We start from the raw sequence: 19,171 nt of genomic DNA, 5'->3' as shown, positions 1-19,171 counted from the left end.
TCAAAAACCAGTGCCCACCATCCCCTCCAGGACCTCGGGCCCACCTTCAGTGCCCCCAGTCCTGGTGCCGAAGCCACCCCCAGGCACCTCGTGCATCCCAGCAGCACACTGGCCTTGGCCCCCTGCCAAGGCCCTGTGTGCTTTGGAAAGGTCCCTCGACTTTTGTCAGGCAAAGCATTCTCTTCACGCCAAGCTGAGAGCGAGGTGGTTTCACAAGTCCTGTCCTGAGTGTGTGCTGGCCGGAATGCTCACCGCAGAAACAGAATGTTTGTTTTCCAAGTGTGAGAGTGCCGAGAGGCCCCCTGGTGTCGGCTCCCACACCTTCTGCATTCAGACAGGCCACCTGCCACGGGGTGGGGGGGCTTTGGTGCAGAAGCTGCGTTCTCCACAGTGTGGCCTGTGGGGCGCTGGTGGGTGGGGGGCTCTGGGCCACCACGGCCTGCTCTTACCCACAGCACCCAGGACTGCAGGGCCGCACAGACACACAAGGTGAGCCACCAGGGCTACCCAGGCGGTCCTTCCTTCCCACCCCGCTGGGCTGCACCAGCACCTTCTGTGCGCCGGCCCCGGGTGCAGGGTTAGGGCCGCGGGGTCCCACACGGTGGGCTCAGGCTGGCTTCTGTGGGGAACGACGCAAAGCTGGGTTTCAGTGGACAAGGGGGAGCCTGCCAGGGGGACGGGTGCTCTGGGAACATCTGTGGCCTCTGCAAGAGTGAGCTGAGGAAACGGCACAGGAAGGCAGGGACTTCCTAGTAACTTCCAGGGCCATCCTTCCACCTCACAGATATTTCCCGCCCTCCCTGAGCTGTTTGGTTCTAGAACCTGTGATCTGGGAAGAGCCCCAAGTGTCCAGGGGCTGAATCGGGGGTGCTCGCTGGGCCCCAGAGGCTCCCTCAAGGCAGCTTCGTTTTGTTTTCAGGCCTTGAGCACCCGGCTTCCCTGTCTGGGCTGTATGGCCTGAAGGGGAGGGAAGCGGTCTAGGCCTGAAAGGGCTGCATCTTGTGGGGTCCAGAGGTCACCAGGTCACAGAAACGGGCTGGGCCTCGACACTGGCCCGCGTGAGCAGGAGGTGGAGCTGGGCTGCTGCCCAGGCGTGGTGATGAGATGCCTGGAGCGAGGGGCCAGCTTCAGCAGGGCTGGAGCAGCAGCCCCGGTGCGGGGCGACCTCGCCCACTGCCCTCGACCACCTCCAGCACCTGCCTGACACCAGGCCGACCCACCATCTGACCCCTCGGGCCCTGGGGCCTCCTTTGAGAGACAGTCCAGCCTTCATACAAAATTCAGATTTACCAAAGATGGATTAAAGAGAGGCCCCAAATATGCTGGTGCCTCTTTCTCTTTTCTGAGATAGTTTAAAAAAAAAACAAAACACACACACACACGCACACGCACACACACACCCCCACCCACCCCCAAGGAAACCACATGCCTTGCCATCTTGGTTGTCTCTGTGCCAACTTCCAGCATAAATGAGACTTAGAAAATTTCCAGGCCGCTAGCCGTTCTCATGGCCTGATGTTTTCTTGATACTTAGAGAATTCTGCTCTCGTGAAAGCGTGTGTTTGGGGAGGAAATGCCTCTGCTTAGCCAGAGCCCCAAGCCGAGCAGCTCCCAGCAGAGCGGCTGCAAGACTCCAGAAGCCTGGGCCAGGCGGGGGCCTGGTCTGATCATCTGGACTGGCTGGGTGGGTTCCTTTAGGCCCCTCTTCCTACAGGGATTTGGGGTAGTTCCCTAAAAATCTGGAACACAAATAGAGCCATAAAATTGGATTTAAAAGGAAAAGCAAATGTGCCAGCCTTGAAAGACAGTCGTGGAAGAGGGAAGTGGGAGGCCCTGTCATACTTCTTGTCTGAGACACGTGCCTTGGGGAGACGTGTTTTGTCCCAGAACGATGCTGAGAGGAAGTGTCATCTGAACACTACGCTTAGGATATGGGCTGACCAAGGAGAGGTCCCCAGCAGCCACTGCTTCCCAGTAAACACAAGGCAGTCTGGTTCCGACAGGTGGACACCAGCGGGACCTGATGGTCAGCCTCTGACTAGGCCTGGCGTTCCCGTTCTGCAAGGGGCAGCAGTAGTGATGGGCAGTTGTTACAAAGTGCTTTTGCCTCCCGTCTTAGGTCGGAACCACCGACGGGGATCTGGTCCCAGAGATGGGGAGGCTCTTGGGAGAAACCTGTAGGAAGTGAGGGAAGCAGGACAGGGAAGAAGCCCTCAGCCTAACCAGGGGGTGCCCCGCAGTGTGAGGAGCACCTGGGATTTGACCCCCATGCCTGCCGAGGCCTGTGGCGGCTCCAGAACCCATATCAGCCATTCCCGGTGGCGGGCTGCCCCCAGGAGGACGGGACAGGGGACTTGTTAGAGCCAGAGCTCAGGTCAGGAATGGGCTTCAGTGGAGAGGCCCCAGGACCCCTGCTTCTCATCCATTTTCTCGTGGGACCCTTGCATCAGCCGAGGGAGGCAGCCGGGCCAGCAACAGCTGTTCTGTTTTCCAAGTGAAGGGACTCTGTCAGTGAGCCCAGACTTTGGACCAGTCCCTCTGACCCCAGACCCTGCATCCTGTGCTGCTCCCCGGGGCCACACGCACCACACTCCCGTGGTCTTCCCAGCTTTGGGGGCCGGAGGGGCCCAGGGAGACAGGAATGAGGAAACCAGCCTGTCCTCCTTAGGGTAAGACAGCCAGGAGAAAGGGCACCCCCACAGCCTTGCGCTTGGCCCTGAGCTGCCCCAGGCTGGCACAGGGAGCCCGGGCACTTGGGGAGGGGACAGAACTTGTGGCCAGAGGGTTTGTGGGAGGGTGGTGGTCAGCTTATGCAGAAAGGTGGGGCTGAATCTGTTGAGTTAACATGAGTTTCCTGAGGGGCGATTTGGTTTTCAGCTCGCAGCTAAGGTAGAGGTGCCGTCAGCTGGTGAGGGGCTGTGTCCTCTCCGGCCTCGTCACAGTGTGTGCGCACAGGGCCAGGCCCTCTGGGTGCTCTCAACACCCAGGTCTGATGGGCTTCTGTCTGCAGTGGGGGCTGCACAGAGTTCCGCCAAAAGCAGGGACCTCTGTCTCAGTCCCCAGGATCCAGCCAGGGGCCTTCCACCCAGAAGGAGGGTATAATAGCAAATATCTGCTCATAAAGGCCACACAGAAGCAGGGGCCATTGCTCCTGGCTGTGAAGCCCTGGAGAGATGGGGTGGGTGGGCTGAGACTTAGCTGGCTAGACCTGAGGTCTGGCAGGTCTCATGGAAGCAACTTGACTTTCAGGGGCTCCGTTCCAAAGTCACCCCAGACTGTAGGACTGGGGTGCTGAGTGTATCTCCAGCCACTAGCCTGAGCCCACATGGATGGTCTCCTCAGAGCTTTGTTACCTGGGCAGGCCTGTGCCCAAGTAGGTGGCCCGTCTCCAGGCCAGGGCTGGGCCTCAAGAGAACAAGAATTTGGCGTAGAGGGACTGTGTCCCGGAGCAAACACTTCACCCTGGAATGATGTGTTCACATAGTGCTTTGAACTTGTTAGCAGCTGTGCCGCTTTCCCTAGACATTTTTGAGGGCGCACGGGCCTCCAGGCCTACAACAGGCCCGTGCAGCATTCTTCTGTGGGAGCTGGGCTTTCTGGGAGCGAGAGCTGCCAGGAGAGGCTGGGCGGGACCCTGCCCCCAGGGCGTGGTGGGCACAAGGCAGCCCTGGATGTTGGCACAGGATGGGCTCGCCGGGGATGGCGCCTGGGCAGGACACACACTGCCCCACTGTGGCCATCACATTCCTCCCTGGCAGGTGAGGCGTGCCACCGGTTGGGACATTCAGCAGGTGGGTCTTGGTTTTCACTGTGGCTGAAACAGCTGAGTTTAGAGTCAACAAAGTTTTCAAGGTGACACTAGCTTTACAGCCCAGGAGCAGGTGCCTTTGAGGACTGTCAGAGGGTCGGGCTCAGTGGCATCCTGGGATTGGCTTGTGACAACATTCACCAACCAGACCTGGCAGCTTCTTGCCCTGCTGCAAAGCAGAAGGGACTCAGTTATTCCAGACAGAGTGGGGGTGACCCAGGTGCCCTAGGCCCACCTCTTATTCGTCAGGTTGGAGGGTCTTGTCTGAAGCTGTCACACCCAGGTGTGGCAGAGCTCAGGCCTGTAACAGCCTGTCTGGCCTCGGCCCTCTCCAGGGCACACTTGAGGCAAAAGTGACATCTCTGAAAGTTTGCAGCAAACTGGGTTCCCCACACCCTGCTGCTGGTGTGAGCGACGTTTAACATGAGCAGTGCCCAGACACACACGCCTGTCATATCTGCCATGAAGTCAGGCGCCCCCACCCCCCTGCGCCTTAGTTAATGCACGAGGTTGGGTAGGACGGGAGGTGAACACAGATTCGGGGGCACTTTCTGTTCGGGTTGACCCCAGCACTTGCCCCCGTTTTCACGTTACAGCTCACAGGAGACGGGGACACCTGCTCAGCGTTGTGGCCAGCCCCCAAGGGCGGCGCACGTCAGTATCTTGGCATCACCTGTGAGCCACCTGCACACATCGGGTTTATCCTGGATGTTAGTATTTGTAGCAGGAATCACACTGCACTCGCAGAAATCCTTACAAACACTGCTTCTAAGGGCAAGAAACTCTGCCCAGCTGCCAGGGGCTGGGCTCTGCCTCCGGGGGCCTCGTCTGCTGAGGCTGGGGGTCGGCGCCTTGCCTGGGCTGGGCCATCTTCCCTCCTTCTTGTGCCCCTACCTAGTTTTCCTTTTGCCCTGGCTCTGGTCTAGGTCAGTCAGGGGAGTGGCTGGGAGGCAAAGTGGCCTCAGAGACCCTCCCATCACAGGCGTCTGGGGCCTCTGCCCGCCCAGCATCAGGTCTGTGTTCTGACCTGGGATCACCCAGGATCTTGGGGGCTGGTTTGCATGAGGAGCTGTCTCCAGCCCTCTGCTGTGGCAGCGGAGGGAATGTGCACTGTGCAGCCTGGGGCCTCAGTGAGCCCCATGGTAGCCCAGGGGGAGGCACCACAGGGGTCCCTGGTCTGGTGAGGCTGAGGCTTGGGCTCCCACCATGGCCTGGGCCAGCATCTCAGGTCTAATTGGTAGCCCAGCCCTTCTCTCCTCAATCCCAGCGCTTTTTCCCAGAGCTCCCCCAGTACCCCAGCCTTCCTTTCTCTGCTAATCAAAAGACTGCAAGACAAGCAAACCCATCAGAACAGTTTCCTCCTGGTGCAGTTAGGAACAGTGAGTGTGTGCATGCAGGATGGCCACCTTCCTCCAGAGAGAGCGCCTTTTATTTTCCATTTGCTGAGCCTGTTTCAGCAGCTTGTTTGCCATGACAGCTGGTGGTCATCTTTATTTCAAAGTGACATACAAACACTCCAGCCTGTGAAAGGACCCGGGGCCCTTGGGACAGGCCTATGATCTTGGCATTGGCAGGCATGCGGTGCTCCCCCGTACCCCCAGCACCCTCCCCAGTCCTGTCCGGGGAAGCAGCCAAAGCTCAGATTCCTCCCTGCTTGCTTTGCCGCGCATCTCTTCTGTCTTGTCCTAGAGAAGGGACTGCATTGCTACCGGTCCTGTCGGGGGTCAGTGGGGCTGGGCCGTGGGCGCCCTGGTCGTCACAGTTCTCTGTCCCAATTTTGTGCTCCACTAGGAATGCAGGCCTTTAACTGAACCCACTTGTGCACAGTGCTGGGCTTGCTCCCTACTATGAGTGGGTGGCCTCAAGCACCCTTGGGTCATGTTCAAGCTGCGCCTGCTGCTTGGACAGGCCCCAGGCTGCCGCCTCCTCCAGGCCAGCCCCACGCAAAGGCAGTGCTTGGCGGGCGGGGAGCTCTTTCCAGCCATGTTCCTTCACTGGGGCCTCCAAGGGGAACAGGCAGGACCATCACTACTCGCCTGCTAAAGATGAGGCAGTGGAGGCCTAGGGAGGCTGAGGGGTCTGCCTGCGGTCCCAGCTGTGGGCCTGACCTCTCCTCCAGCAGAGCTGCATGTCCCGCTGCCTGCGGGCCTGTTGAGGGCACAGGAGCCCAGGACTTGCATGGAGGCCAGCCCACTGGTGGCTGTGACGTGCACCAGATTGGACGTCGGCTCAGCCCTCCTGGCCCATGTCCCTCTTGCTGTTGTGGGGAGAGGGTGGCACGGGCACCATGCCCCTTTGTGCAGCCGTGCAGCCTGGCAGTGTTTCCATTTGCGTCAGCAAACCCACGCCTGCAGTGTTCCTTTAATGGCCAGAGTGTCTTCCCTCGTCTGCAGAGACATGCTTTACGGGATCATTATCACAGGGAATTTGGGTCACTCTCTGTTCTTTCAATTTAACGGTGTGGCAGGGAACATTCATGTCTCCGAATTTTTGCGTGTGTCCAAATTGTTTTCTTCTGATAAAAATCCTAGAAGTGAAATTGCCTGATGAAGGAATCAGACCCATTTTCAGCAAGGCTGTGCGTGAAGGGCCCTGAGCCTGACCCCGCCCCCACAGCGCCCCCAGACCCGGGCGCTGCCCACCTTGTGCCGTTTGCCAGTTTATAAGTGAGTAACTGCATCTTGCGTTTCTGCACTCACATGGTGTTTGTTGGCCAGGCGTATTTCTTCGTGAGTGAGTTTCCATTAGCCCCTTTTCCTTGCCTCGATGGTGGAGGAGGCCAGTCTTCCACTGCCTGGTGGTCCCACTGGCGGATAGTTCCAGAGGCCTTGGCCTGGAAGGTGGGGTGCACAGTCCGTGGGTTTCAGGAGGGGAGCGTGACTGTTGGTGACCTGTGTGCCTGTCTCCCCCACAGAACTGTCAGACCTTCAGCAGCCTCAGCTGCCTGAGCGCGGGGATGGAGGACTGCGGCCCCCACAGCCCCTTCGCCCTCCACGCCAGCAGCACCAGGTCCTGGACCACCTTGCTCTCGGCCTCCGGCACAGGGGGCAGGACCCCCGCCGGGACCCCAGTCCCCGAGCCTCTGCCCCCGTCCTCGGACGACCACCTCGCCTGCCGGGAGGAGCTGTGCTGTGAGGAGTCAGGCGGCTGCGCCCTGGACGAGGGCTGCGGCAGGCGGGGGGAGCCGGCCACGGCCTGGCGGGACCGCGGGGCCGCCCGGAACAGCCCCTGCTCCCTGGACGGTGAGCTGGACATTGAGCAGATAGAGAACAACTGAGGGGCCTCGGGCCCTGGTCGGGGGCGGGTTGGGGGTGTGTGTTAGAATCGGCAGGCCTCCCTCCGCGCACATGGCGAGCCCTCGCAGGGGAGCCCCACTCCTGGGCCCGATCAAAGCTTCCTGGAAGGCACTGGGCCAGGGAGCGAGCCCATGGCCTCCCGAAAACGCTGTCCCGCCTGCGGCGTCCTGGCCCAGTGCCAGCCCCCCAGCCAGGCCACGCAGTGGGGCGCCTCAGCCTCTCACCAGCACGGCAGCCACGGTCCACGGAACTGCTGTAGCCGAGAGAAGCTTCTTGGTTTCAGTCTCTTTCCCCCTTTTCTTGTGGGACCTGGGCACAAGCATCCCAGCCGGCCCCGCTGGGGAGTCCCGTGTGCTTCTAGCAGGGCTGGCCGGCTCCGTGTGCTCACTCCCAGCCGGGGCTTCCTCCTGGGCTCAGGTCCATCCAGTGGTGTCATGGCCCTCCTTGGCCTCCTGCTCAGGTTCAGTGCTGGGGAGTTGGCCCCGCAGCTTCCTTCTTCCCTCAGTTGTATTCCGTGCCTTCTCTCCCAGGTCTCCCTGCTTCAGGCTTGGGAAGGGTCGGGAGAGGCTTCCTTCCATAGTAACATCAGAACCATTTGGCCTTAATTCCGAGTGTGGAAGACCGAGGCCCTGGGGTACCAGGGTGGCCTCCACATCTGGACTCTCTGGCGAGGGTTCAGGGAACAACTTGGGGTGCTCGTTAGAGGCTGTCTAGTTGGGTACAAATTTGGTGATCTGTTGGCTGAAAAGACAGGCCCACCAGCCCCTCCTGTGGTGTGAACGCCTGGCCCCGGGGTGCTCTGCCTCTCTGGGGGCTTCTTTAGCAGGGTTGGCAGCTGGCAGCCATTCTCCGTGACTAACCTGTCACTGAGCGATGAGCTTGGTGGATTCGGGTGAGTGGAGAGATGTCCCCATTAAAGGGTGATCTCTTGAAAACATCCTCAGGAAGCAGGTCTGTGCAGGTGCGCAAGCCCAGGCCCTGCACTTGTTTCTGGGAGGGTGTCTGCCGGCCGCTCTGGGGGTCCCTGCAGGATTCCAGGTATGTTCTCATTGGTGGGGAGTGGTCAGCTGGGGGAGCAGGGGCTTTTAAGGGCTCACACCCTACCTGGCTCCTTGAACCCCAGCAGACCCCCCAGCATCAACAAGCAGACTCAGCCCCAGAGATTTCACTCCCAGACAGCTCCTCTCCACACGGGCTCTGCTCTCTTGGAATCCGGCTTTTAGCAACTTGACATCTTCCGCAGACAATAGCAATTGGGTCGGCTTATGAGCAAGTGGCTCCTTCTCCCATGAGGCTAAATATAACTGCACTCTCTTGAGTTGGCTGCCTCGTGACAAAGGTCCGGGCCATTTTGCTCTTGCTCATCTCCCACTGGCCGCAAATGCCTCACTGCTGCAGGTTGAGTGCACGTGGGTCCCACTTTCCACTGAAGAGAGCCCGTATTTGGGAGACTTCACTTAAACTTTCACTTTTTTACGTCAGAAGTGCGGTGGCTCAAGTTCTGATTTATAGTTGGCTTTTCTTAAAAATCAGCCATTAGATGCTTGCAGAAAACCCCAACACCACGGCCCCCCGAGATTGTGATGACAGCCTCAGGTTATAGAGTGTAATGGGTATGGGGTGCTGGGCAGGTCCTAGGAAAGGCATGTCCCCTGGAGAGCCAAACCAGGGAGCTGGAGGCTCTGGGTGGATAAAGACATCTCACCCAATCCCCACTGATGGGTCATGGAGACTGTGTCTCCTTAGAGCTGAGCTGGAGGAGGCTGGGGCAGCTGTTGGGTGGCGTCCAGCAGCGTATGAATTCAGAGAGCACGTGCTGGTACCTCTCGGCTTCAGAAAGTGGTGTGGCCCACACCAAGAGTGCCCACAGAGGGACCACGCCCTGGATAGCATCCTTCCTGTGGAAGGAGAGGCAGGGTCCCATCTCCCTCACCCATGGAGAGGGACAGGGGCTGAGCCAGGATGGGCCTGGGCCATGGCTCCCAGCAGCCTTTGCTCAGGGCCAGGAGGGGAAGCACATGGTGGTGGGTGTGTGTCACAGGGCTGTGGTCCAGGTGACGCCCTGGGGCCTTGCCAGGCACCTCCAGCCAGGCTGGTCCTATTGATCCAGAAACCCAGCCCCAGGGTAGACAGGATCCCAGCCCAAGGCAGGGTGTGGCCCCTTCCAGCCTCCTCAGGCCTCTCTTGGCTATTCCTGGCCCCACGGTCCCTTCTCAGAAAGAGTGCCCTTCAGGGGGCTTCATGTCTGTCTTTTGATTGAAGAGAGCAGACCCCATCTAGTGCTGCACACGGCCTGAGGCCCAGCTAGGCTCTGCTCCCCTGGCACCAGGACCTCTGGTCTTGGAACTCTTGGAGGGCGGCCCTCACTGATCCTGTGGGGCTGTCCCAGGGGGCAGCAGGCAGGCTGGTGGGCTGACCCTGAGCCTCACTTAAGCTGGAGCCCTGCCTCTCGCAGCTGATGCCCATGAACTCCTGCCTCTGAGAGGAGACTGAGGAAGTTCAGAGCCAGGAGGGAGGGCTGTGCCGGGCTGTCTGCTTGCCCAGGGGCCCTGAAGGACAACAGCAGGGTTGTGGCTCCAGGAGAGCTGGGTGGGGAGGAGCTCCCTGTCACGCAGCATCCCCGCTCACTCCAGAGGGAGGACCTGCTGAAGCCGCCGGCCTAACAGGCTGCTGCCAGTGGGGGCCGCACCGGGATCAGGGCCGCAGCCTTGCCGTTTACATTACCGCAAACCCTCTTGCCTTACTCGCGGTGGGGGCTGGGCCCGGCGCGTGGCCCACAGGCAGACACAACATCCAGGCCACAGGACAGCTTTTCTGATCATATGTACGGATCTTCATTCTCAGAAAGCCTTACTTTTCAACAAAATTTTTGTAATAGGAAAGTTTTGTGAATTTGTACACCGAAAGAAAAGTTAAAGAAGTCCCCGTTAGAAAAACAAGCCCAGTGTCTGGATGGGTCTCCAGTGCAGGGGTGGTTTGGGCGTCTCCGCCTCCGGCGGGCGCTGCCTGAGCCCTCAGCACGCCGCACCCTGGGTGCCCTGCCCTGGGCCCAGCCAGCTGGCCTCCAGTCGTGTGCGCCCCAGCCTCGGGGCCGGTCACCTGAACGATGACCGCTTCGGGCTCTGCGGCCTGGGGCGCGAGGAGTCCCCCTAGCGCTGGGGCGCAGCCCGGCCTGGCAGGGCCTCCGTGTAGACAGCGGTGCCACACCTTGCCACAGCCACACAGTTGGTCAGATCCCTCCCACTGGCGCCAGAGAAAACATGCTTCTTTAAAGAGAAAAGAAAAGAAAAAGATTTAAAAAAAACACAAAACTCAGACCGCAGCGGAGCTCTTGTAGCCTAGGTAGGATAGTCTGCCCTCCTAGCGTAGTCTCTTCGGCAGATAAATTGTGTTTCAGTGTTGGGGGCGACGTCCTGGGGGCGCGGTGGCAGGGAGCCGGCTGCCCCGGGCCCTGTGTGCTTTCCCAGCTGTACCTGGTTGGCTTCGTGGAGCTTGAGGAAGGGTGGGGGCCAGGACTGGCCGCACTGGGCAGTCCCGCCCCGCTCCACCTGGCCCCGCCCCGCTCCACCTGGCCCCGCCCCCTCCACCCGGCTCCGCCCACCTCCGCTCCCGCTCCGCCCACCGCAGCCTGTCCTCCGCGCAGGCCGTGACTGTCTTGCACTAGAGCCGCTCTAGTCTCTCAGGAATTTGCTTGTTACTTTTACTGTGTAAATAAAGCTTCCTGGTTCAGTACCCAACCAATGGGAGCCGGCTGTGTGGTTTCTGTTGAGTGTGGCAGATTGGTGGCCCCCCCACGCCTGTGGGACCGTTGGCTCTGGGCTGGCCTGGGCAGGGCCTGGGCCCTCTGTCCCCTCCGAGCCTCAGGGTCGGGTCGGGTCGGGAAAATGGGGAGCACGGGCTATCGGGAGGCTCAGATGCAGGAGGCTGTGAGCGACTGTGATGGGAGAACCGTGATCACGGGGTCCCCAGCACCAGGGCAGTCAGCATGTGTTTCGGGTGGAGGTCCCTGCTCCTCACTCCAGCCAGGAGCCAGGGACCCCAGGACAGCAGAGCCGGGACACCCGCTCTGTGTGACTTCTGAGTCAGGAACAGTGGAGGAACCTGCCTTTCCCAAGCCCTTGTGAGGACATCAGCTCAGCCCTCAGCAACACTGAGGCAAGGGCACCCAGCGGTTTGCCCCAGGTCGTGCTGTTACAGAGAGCCTGGCCTGGAGCCCCGCGGGGCCACCTGCCCACCCAGGGTAGCTGAGCAGGTGGCACAGGCTGGGACCCCACGCCCTATGGAGGGCAGCATGGCTCAGGTGTGCGCTGCTCGGGCCGAGGGGACGCCCGTGTTCACAGCCCAGCCCAGACTGGGCTCAGGGGCACATGGACCCTGCACCTGGCCCCCAAGTCAGGGAGCCCTCGCTAGCCAAGCTCAGGAGACCAGGACTTTTGCAGCCTCGAGGACAGGCTTGGGGAGGCTTACTTAATTTCTGTAACCCAAGGTTGGCCCACATAATCTGACCACAGAGTTTTTGCCTAGAGATCTTAATGGTCCTGAGGACGCCCCTCTGGGAATGAGACTCCAGAGCGCTCAGTCCAGACTCTTCCTGTTTGTTTTCTATTTAGCAGTTTTCTTTTTCAAACAAAATGGCCTCTGGATGTCTAGTGCACATAGCAGGTGAAGCCAGGCTGCTATGGCTGAAGCTGGGGGTGGTGAGAGGAGCCCCTACCCCTTCCCCCAGCAGCCTTTCAGCTCCAAGGCCCAGGGGTCCAAGGCCTCATGTCCCCCATGACTGCAGGGGAGGCTCCCACATGCTGCCCACCTGTGGGGAGGACACAGAGTGGCCCCGATGGACCTGCAGCCCTCAGAGTCCCTCACCTGCCCCCACCCAGGTCCCTGGCTGGGCTCAGTCTGGTGCTGGCCCTGTTGTCAGGGTGCAGCCTGGGTAGAGCAGCCCCTCCCCGGCTCAGCTCGCCCCGTGGTGTCTCCTCCGTGGCAGAGGGAGGCTGGCACCTTGAGCCTCTGGGCCTAGTGCCACTGAGGGCCACCTGCATCTGACACGAGCACTGTCTGTGGGCCGCCAAAGCCTCCTCATGTGTAGACAGGACTTGTAACGCTCAGGCTTAAATGAAGAGAATCAACACCTAAAACCGCTAGTACCACACTAGACAGTTCTGTCCAGTGTGTGTCAAAAACATTTATCTTCGTGTGGAAAAAGGGATGAAAGGAAACACTCAAATATTAACAGTGGTCAGGCTCTGAGTGACTTTTTGGTTCTTTTTTATACTTTTCTGTTGAATTTCCTACAGTAATACATATTGCTTTTATAATCTTAAAAAAAATTGAAACTAAAGGAAAAAATGAGATACAAATTGGCCCGTCTGTTTATCATCTAAGGCAGGGCAGTTCTGAGTGGGGAAGCTGCAGCTATGGGATAATCACGCTGGGGTGGGAGGTGGCACTGGGGCACAGAGCAGGCACACACATGGGTCCCTCCTCACCTCTGTGCCCCTTCCCTCCTGCCAGCTTCCCTGCGAGGAGCAGGAATGGCCCAGTGCGTAGGCCGGGCCTTTGGAGGGAACTTGTTCAACCTGATCTGAGGGGGAGAGAAGCGCTGAAGCTACCTGGGCCCCGCGGTGGGTGTGCACCTGCTGGGAGGGCTCGGACCCCTCAGCCAGCTCCCAGCGCCTGTCAGACGGTTGACAGCGTGGACCTCCCCTGCGTTCCCATCCCCCAGGTGCCATCCCCTCTCTTCTCGTGGGAGTTTGGGTGGGGCTGCCTTTGCCCTGTCCCGAGGTCAGTCGGGAATTTCTTGGGACCCAGATGGACTTGGAAGTCACATGGGATGAAAAACTCTTGCTGGATTAACTGAGTTTGAATGGGGTTTTCACGCAGGCTGGTACATTGTGTACCCTCAAGTTGGAAGATCTGGAGGTAGGTGAGGCCCTTGTGTCCCCAGCCTGCCCTCCTCTCCACCCCGCCCACCTGACCCCTTCTGGCAGTGGGTTTGCTGGGTGCCCCCCGAGCCTGGAACGTTCTGCTGGCCGTGTGGCAGATCTGGGTGCATCTCCTGACCACAGACAGGTCCTTAGGCCACTGCCTACCCCGAACTCCAGCCCTACCTGTGGTCAGTGGCTCTGTCTGTCCCTGGCCTGAGAACGGTGCCCACCCTGCTTAGGGGTGTGGAAGGAGGGTCTGCCACAGGCTGGAGCTGGGCAGCTGGAAGGACCCAGGGGTGAGGGAGGTCAGCCTCACTTCTGGGCAGCACGGCCACCCTGGGTGGCAGCAGGACAGGGGTCATCATCCCCAGCCACGTGACAGGGCACCCTGGTGTGGCCTGGTCCCTGACAGCGCCTGGCAAACGCCTGTAGAGGAAAGGGTGAGGTGGCTGAGGTGCAGTAGGGATGGACCTCAATTTTGTCTCCAGAGAGAGGATACCAGTGTGCCAGCTCACCTGGAAAGTCACAGCCACTGGGGCCACCACAGGCCACATCCCCATGGGGGGATTGTGGCAGGGACTAGAAAGGGCATTGGATACAGGGTTAGACCTTGATACATGCTTCAGCTCTGCCCTTGCCAGTTGTTGGGCCAAGGCAAGTCACTTTCTCTGCACCTCAGTTTCCTCATCTGTAAAATGGGGCAACAACAGTGTCCATGTCACTGAACCCATAGCTTGGCGGGGGTAGCATGTTCTCTGCCCAAGATAGGGGTTCTGTGCCTGCTGTCCCTCTGACACCGTCTCTGTCCCCACTCCTGGGCAGCAGCCATCAAGGGGAGGCTCCACTTGACCACAGAGAGTGAGACCACCAGCCTCCTTCCTCCAGGGCTGCACTGCCCTGGCTGCAAGCCCCTGCCAAGGACAGCAGGAAGGGGCAGCCCACGAAAAAGGAAAGAAAGGGAAAAGGAAATAAACCGAACAGAAGGCTGCGGCCAGTCCCCGCACAGTCACTGCCCTCCGGGCCCCGGTGAGCAGCTGCCCACTGCATGTCTGCTGACCGCCCGGCTGATCGCCTAACGAGCTGCAATTAGGGACTCCATCCAGGAGCAGGCGATTTGCATGTTTTCCAGCTAATAGGCCAAACGCCCCTCCTCCCCTTGCAAGCCAATGACACCAGCCTGGTCGGTGGCCCCTCATTTTGATGAAGAGACTCGGCCACCACCATATCTTCCGAATTCTGATTTAATGGTGGCCGGAATGGCGGGCACAGCCTGGGGACAGCACAGCCCCCGCCGGCCCTGGGCTCCTGTTCCAGGGAACTCAGGTTCCGGGTTTAGCTTTTAAATCTTCATCTGCCTTCATTTAATGGAAATCTTGTACGGAGGACTCAGGACTTCTCTTAGAAGGAGTCTTCCAAGATTTGTCAATGGCTTCTGCACTGAATTTGGGGAGGAACAGAGCAATCAAGTTATCTGTTCTGCTGACTGATTCTGAAACCTGAAACCTGGGCTGTGAGTGAATTGGGGAAGCCGTGGCTCACCGCCCCGGCCTCAGGGCTGCTCCATGAGGGAAGGTCCACCTGGTCCCCACGGGTCCTCACTTTCCCCGCCTGTTAAACCAAGAGTTTGGGGCAGGCGAGATGTCTCAGGACCCTGGCCCCCTGATGTTTAGAGGGTCAAGCACATGGCAGGATCAGGGACGGTGCCCCCTCCCACCCCCGTGCAGTCGAAGCCCAAGTCGTCGCTGGTCAGGGCAGAGTTTATTATCCGTTAGTGTCCTCCTGCGCACCCTGGGTGTGACACATTTGGAGTTAAGGCTCCAGAAAGTACTCTCTGCCTGCAACCTGGATTCTAGAGGTTACAATTCTTGCTCTGTAGGATGGTGGTCTTCAGAGTGCCCCTGAGGGCTGCTCCATTTTGCTCCAGAGGTGACTTGGGATGAGAAAAGGGTGGCTGCATCGGTAAGGGGTGCGTGGGGAATGCTGGGTGGCCACTCTGACAGCGGCTAGGGCCCAGGGCCGCTGGGCAGTCCCGGGGAGGCGGGTTCAGCTCTGGGCTGCGAGGACGGTGCACAGGAGGCCCCTGCTTTCTCCAAGCACCTCCCTAAAATGCCAGGACTGTCTGATAGGAGGCAGTGGGCAAACACCTGAGTCCAGTTAGGTGGAGCATTTAAAGGATCTGGTGGGAATGGAGAGTGAACAGGCTCAGGGATTCAACAGGTCTGCCCCACCTCCTGACTCCACCAAGGACGCACAGGCAGGGGACAGGCCATCAGGTGGGGATCAAACTCTGCCCAGGCAGCTGGGAGGTGTGACTGGGGGCGGGGGGGGGTTCTGCAGAGGGAAGCAGAAGAGGGGCTGGTGGCTCAGGCCCAGGAACAGGGCAGCCCCGAACTGCCTGGCTGGCCCCCTTCCACCTGCCTGTCCAGGGCAGGGGACAGGGCCTTGCGTGGTCTGGGCACAGGGAAGGGTGGCAGGAGGCTAGAGGCCCTCCCAGAAGGCCCGTCACTTGTCTGTGTGCTGCAGCAGCAGGTCCACGGCCTCCGCGAGGTTGTCCACGTACCCATCAGCCTTTACTTCTGGATGGTGCTCATCACTGGGCCTGGAGGGCAGGACCACAGGTCAGTCAGTAAGCCCATGGTGACCCATCCGAAGCCGCTGTCTCCCAGCATCTAGCACAGGCCTGGCGTTGCCCTTGGGAAACTTCCAGGCCCCTCAGTGCCCCGTCAGGCAGCCTGGCTTGTGGCCACACCCCACACCCCAGTCCCAGCCACCCCTACTTAGTCCCACACACCTCCCCCCTGACTGTTCCCTCCACCTGGACACCTCCCCTTCTGCTGGAAGCTTGCTCGGAGTCCCGTGGCAGAGTGACCGCTGGCCCCTGCCCCGTCCGTGCCACCACACCCTTGACTCTGGATAGGGCTCTGAGCTCAATCCTGCTCTGAGCTTCCTGCCCAGCAGAGGAAGGCTCCTTGCAAAGCTACTCTCCGGCTGGGATTTGAGGGGCTAGAACCTTTCAAATCCCTCATCCATCCCTTCCAGGTAATTCCTGGGATCTGGCTGGATGCTGAGAACAAAGAGAGTGCGGCCACATGATACATGCAGGTGCCTGTGAGGTGCATGCAGCACCAGGGGAACCCCGTGTGGGGGCTTCCTGGAGGAGGGGCTGTGGGCTGCGTCCTGAAGTTGAGCAGGGCTCCAGGTGGACTTGTGGGGGTGGGGAAAGGAGAACTATAACGGGGTCAGAGTGGGCTCCAGGGGACGTCCCTGAGTCCTGACAGTTGTGGGAGGAGCTGGGACCTCATCCCCAGGGCTGTGGGCAGCCTAGGGGGCTGTGAACCAGAGCGTGAGGTTCTGGTGACAGGAAGGGCCCTCCCCCCTGCTCACGGGCTGGAGCTTGGTGGGGGTGGGGACCGCCCCGTGCAACCTCGCACGCCGAGGGCCCACCCGCTTGGACCACCCCACGGTCTGGCCGAGCGCCTGGGGAAAGCCGGAGGCAGCAGCCCGGCCACCGCCACGGAGGCCCCCGCCCTGGTCTGGAGGAGGCGGCTAGAGCTGGTTCTGACAATGTCCTACAAGTCAAGTTGTCCCTTTTGAAGGGTTTGGCGTCTGTAGAGCACTTGACCCTAAAATGGCTGTCATGGGCACAGTCACCTTTTCTTTCAGAGTTCTTAGCCCGGTGGCCTGGAGGCCACCTCCCCAGAGGCTGCTGAGGCGCAGGACCTGGGCAGGGGCTGGAGGGGTGGGGAGGGAAGTGGATGCTCCTGGTGACTGAGGAGGGCCCACCTTTGGCTCTGCCCTGTCCCCCGCCCCAGCCTGGGGAACCCCACTCACTTGCCCACATCCCCGGGCCTTCACACGTCTCATCATTTTCTCCTTCCATCCTCGGGGAGGAGGCAGGTGCCCCTCTCCGACAGGTGAGAAAATGGGGGCCCAGAGAGGTTTAGGACTGCTTGAGGCCATGTGGCAGGGAGAGCAGAGCTGGGATCTGAGCCGGTTCTTCTGACTCTGGGCCATTATTCTGGGTGTCAGAGCCTCCAGGAACACGCACAGCTGCTGGACCTTCCCACCCCTCCAGGAAGGTCCCAGGTGGGTAGCGCCCACCCCAAGCAGAGGCCACGGACAGACGCCAGGGCCGGCGGACGTTGCTCCTCCCGCCTCCCTCATGTGGCCACCCTGCGGCTCGTGGATCAACATACAGACAGGCACCCCAGGGGGTGCATGACTCCCCCAAAGGTGGGGCCCCAAATGTGAGCCTTGGGGACAAGGGGACGAGTGGACAGGGACCCTCACCACCACCACCGGATCAGCTACTCTCTCGTGCCAGCGGAGGTGTTTTAAGGGATTATTATTTCGCTCTTGCCAGACCCAAACAATTTAGTGAACACAGGAATTTCAGATCTCTGTTATTCCCATGTTAGTGCTGAAAGACACACTTGTTACTATCAGAAGGTTGCACATGGCACACACTCTGGAAAGCCGTGTTGGTACCTACTTATGACCCACCAACTCCACTTCAAGTATACAGCACAACAAAAATGCATAGACGTGTTCACCAAAACACAAGTACTAGACTGTTCCAAGCAGCTTCCATCATAGTAGCAAAAAGGCAGAAACTGCACAAATGTCCATCAACAGGAGAATGGAAAAACAGAGGATGGGATGTGCACACGTCAGAACAGCCCAGGACACCACCACCCACAGTGAACTCCCCTCCACTCTGCAATGTCTGTCCGCCGTCACCCATAGACACCACGACGGGCAGAAGAAGCCAGGCTCAAGGAACCCAAACTGGGCAGCCTGTTTGTATCAAGTTCGGGAACAGGTACAGCCAGTCTCCAGTGCCGAGGCCAGGAGATGGTTCCTTCCTGGGGGGATGGGATGGGGGTGCTGGCAGTGTTCTAGAACTTGACCGGGTGGTGGTTCCAGGGGTGGCACATGGGGGAAAATGCATCATGCTGTTCATTTTAGTTCACACTATATGCATATATAACATACTCTTGAGGTATATTATACCTCGAAAATTTAATGAAAAAGTCACATTTAATCTCACAAATACAGGGTGTCTATTTCCCATCATTATGGCTATTTTCTATGGCCTTTGGGTCAGATCCTGCCAGCAGCCTGTTTTGGTACAGCCCTTGAGCTAAGAGTGGTTTTTATATTTTTAAAATTTTGTAAAAAGAAGAGAATGTGCAACAGAGACCACACGTGGCCCACAAGCCTCAACTAGATGCCCCTGGGGCCTCTGCTTGCAGACCCCTGGGTCTGGCGGTCTGCCCGTCGTGGGCACTCCCTTTCCGTCCTCCCAGAGGTGGGCGCCCACGGCCCCCAGCCGCCCAGGGTCTCTGTGGACAGCCCTTCCAGTGGGAGGGTCTCCCTTCTTGGGAACCCAGCACCCTCCGCCCAGGCCCTCCTGGTGTGCTGACACGCCCCCCCGGTACAGACCGAGAGGCTCGGAGGGGGTACCAGGTCACCCTGCGGCTGCTGCTTGGCCCCGACCCCCGATCCTTCTGGAGGTAGGGGAGGGGATTCTTCTCTCCATCTGAGATGGGGCTGGCCTGGCCGGGGCACAGCAAGGGAGGCCGGCAGGTGGGTGGGAGGGGCCCTCTGAGACAGAGAGTACCCAAACTGGCAGGAAGTCCTCCCCTGGCAAACCGTCCTTCTGCCTCAGTTTACTCATCTGTGCCCTGAGCATAAGCATGGCTCCATCCGTGACCCACCTGGTGACTCAGGCTGAGCACCGCCCAGCTCTGAGCCGCGGCGTCTCTCTCTGGATGGAGGCAGTAACAGGACACACACACGGGCTCCCGTGAGGAGTGCAGGAGACCCGCGAGGCTGAAGGGAGCAGGCCAGGGGTGGGCGTTCAGCACCGTGATCGTGACCAGAGAGGACTCAGCAAGCTGTCGAGAGGGCGCTGTGAACCAGGCTGGGGCTGGAGGCTGGCTGTGACCCGGCCTTGGACCCTGCCCTGGGCCCATAGGCTGGCAGGGGGACTAACAGATACACATCAGCATTTGAGGTACAGGGAAGACAGAGTGATTCTGGCGTGTGTGTCGGGGTGTGGGTATGTGGAACCATAGGCTTTGGAGTAGGAGGGGCAGGGAGGCTGGGACCAGGACCCCAGAGGACATCCCAATGGCTGG

The 19,171-nt window shown here is 59.7% G+C and overlaps 2 protein-coding genes across 3 annotated transcripts in view; one reads left to right on the top strand and one right to left on the bottom strand.

Annotated features, from left to right (window-relative positions):
- The window catches only part of FAM53B (family with sequence similarity 53 member B), a 75,663-nt gene extending 65,232 nt beyond the window's left edge, over positions 1-10,431 (top strand). The window contains exon 4 of the mRNA XM_072972081.1: positions 6,723-10,431. Within this exon, the coding sequence (XP_072828182.1) occupies positions 6,723-7,085 (363 nt within the window). The 3' untranslated portion in view covers positions 7,086-10,431. The remainder of the gene's footprint in view (positions 1-6,722) is intronic.
- Positions 10,432-14,767: 4,336 nt separating this feature from the next.
- Positions 14,768-19,171, bottom strand: part of LHPP (phospholysine phosphohistidine inorganic pyrophosphate phosphatase) — a 159,000-nt gene continuing 154,596 nt past the window's right edge. For both annotated transcript variants that reach the window (XM_072972080.1, XM_072972079.1), the window contains one exon: positions 14,768-15,627. In XM_072972080.1, the coding sequence (XP_072828181.1) occupies positions 15,531-15,627 (97 nt within the window). In that variant the 3' untranslated portion in view covers positions 14,768-15,530. The remainder of the gene's footprint in view (positions 15,628-19,171) is intronic.

This window comes from Vicugna pacos, chromosome 11 (assembly GCF_048564905.1).
Source record: "Vicugna pacos chromosome 11, VicPac4, whole genome shotgun sequence".
In the NCBI taxonomy this organism is placed as follows: domain Eukaryota; kingdom Metazoa; phylum Chordata; class Mammalia; order Artiodactyla; family Camelidae; genus Vicugna; species Vicugna pacos.
The sequence above is the reverse complement of the archived record's forward strand: the minus strand, read 5'-3'. Positions and strand labels throughout refer to the sequence as shown.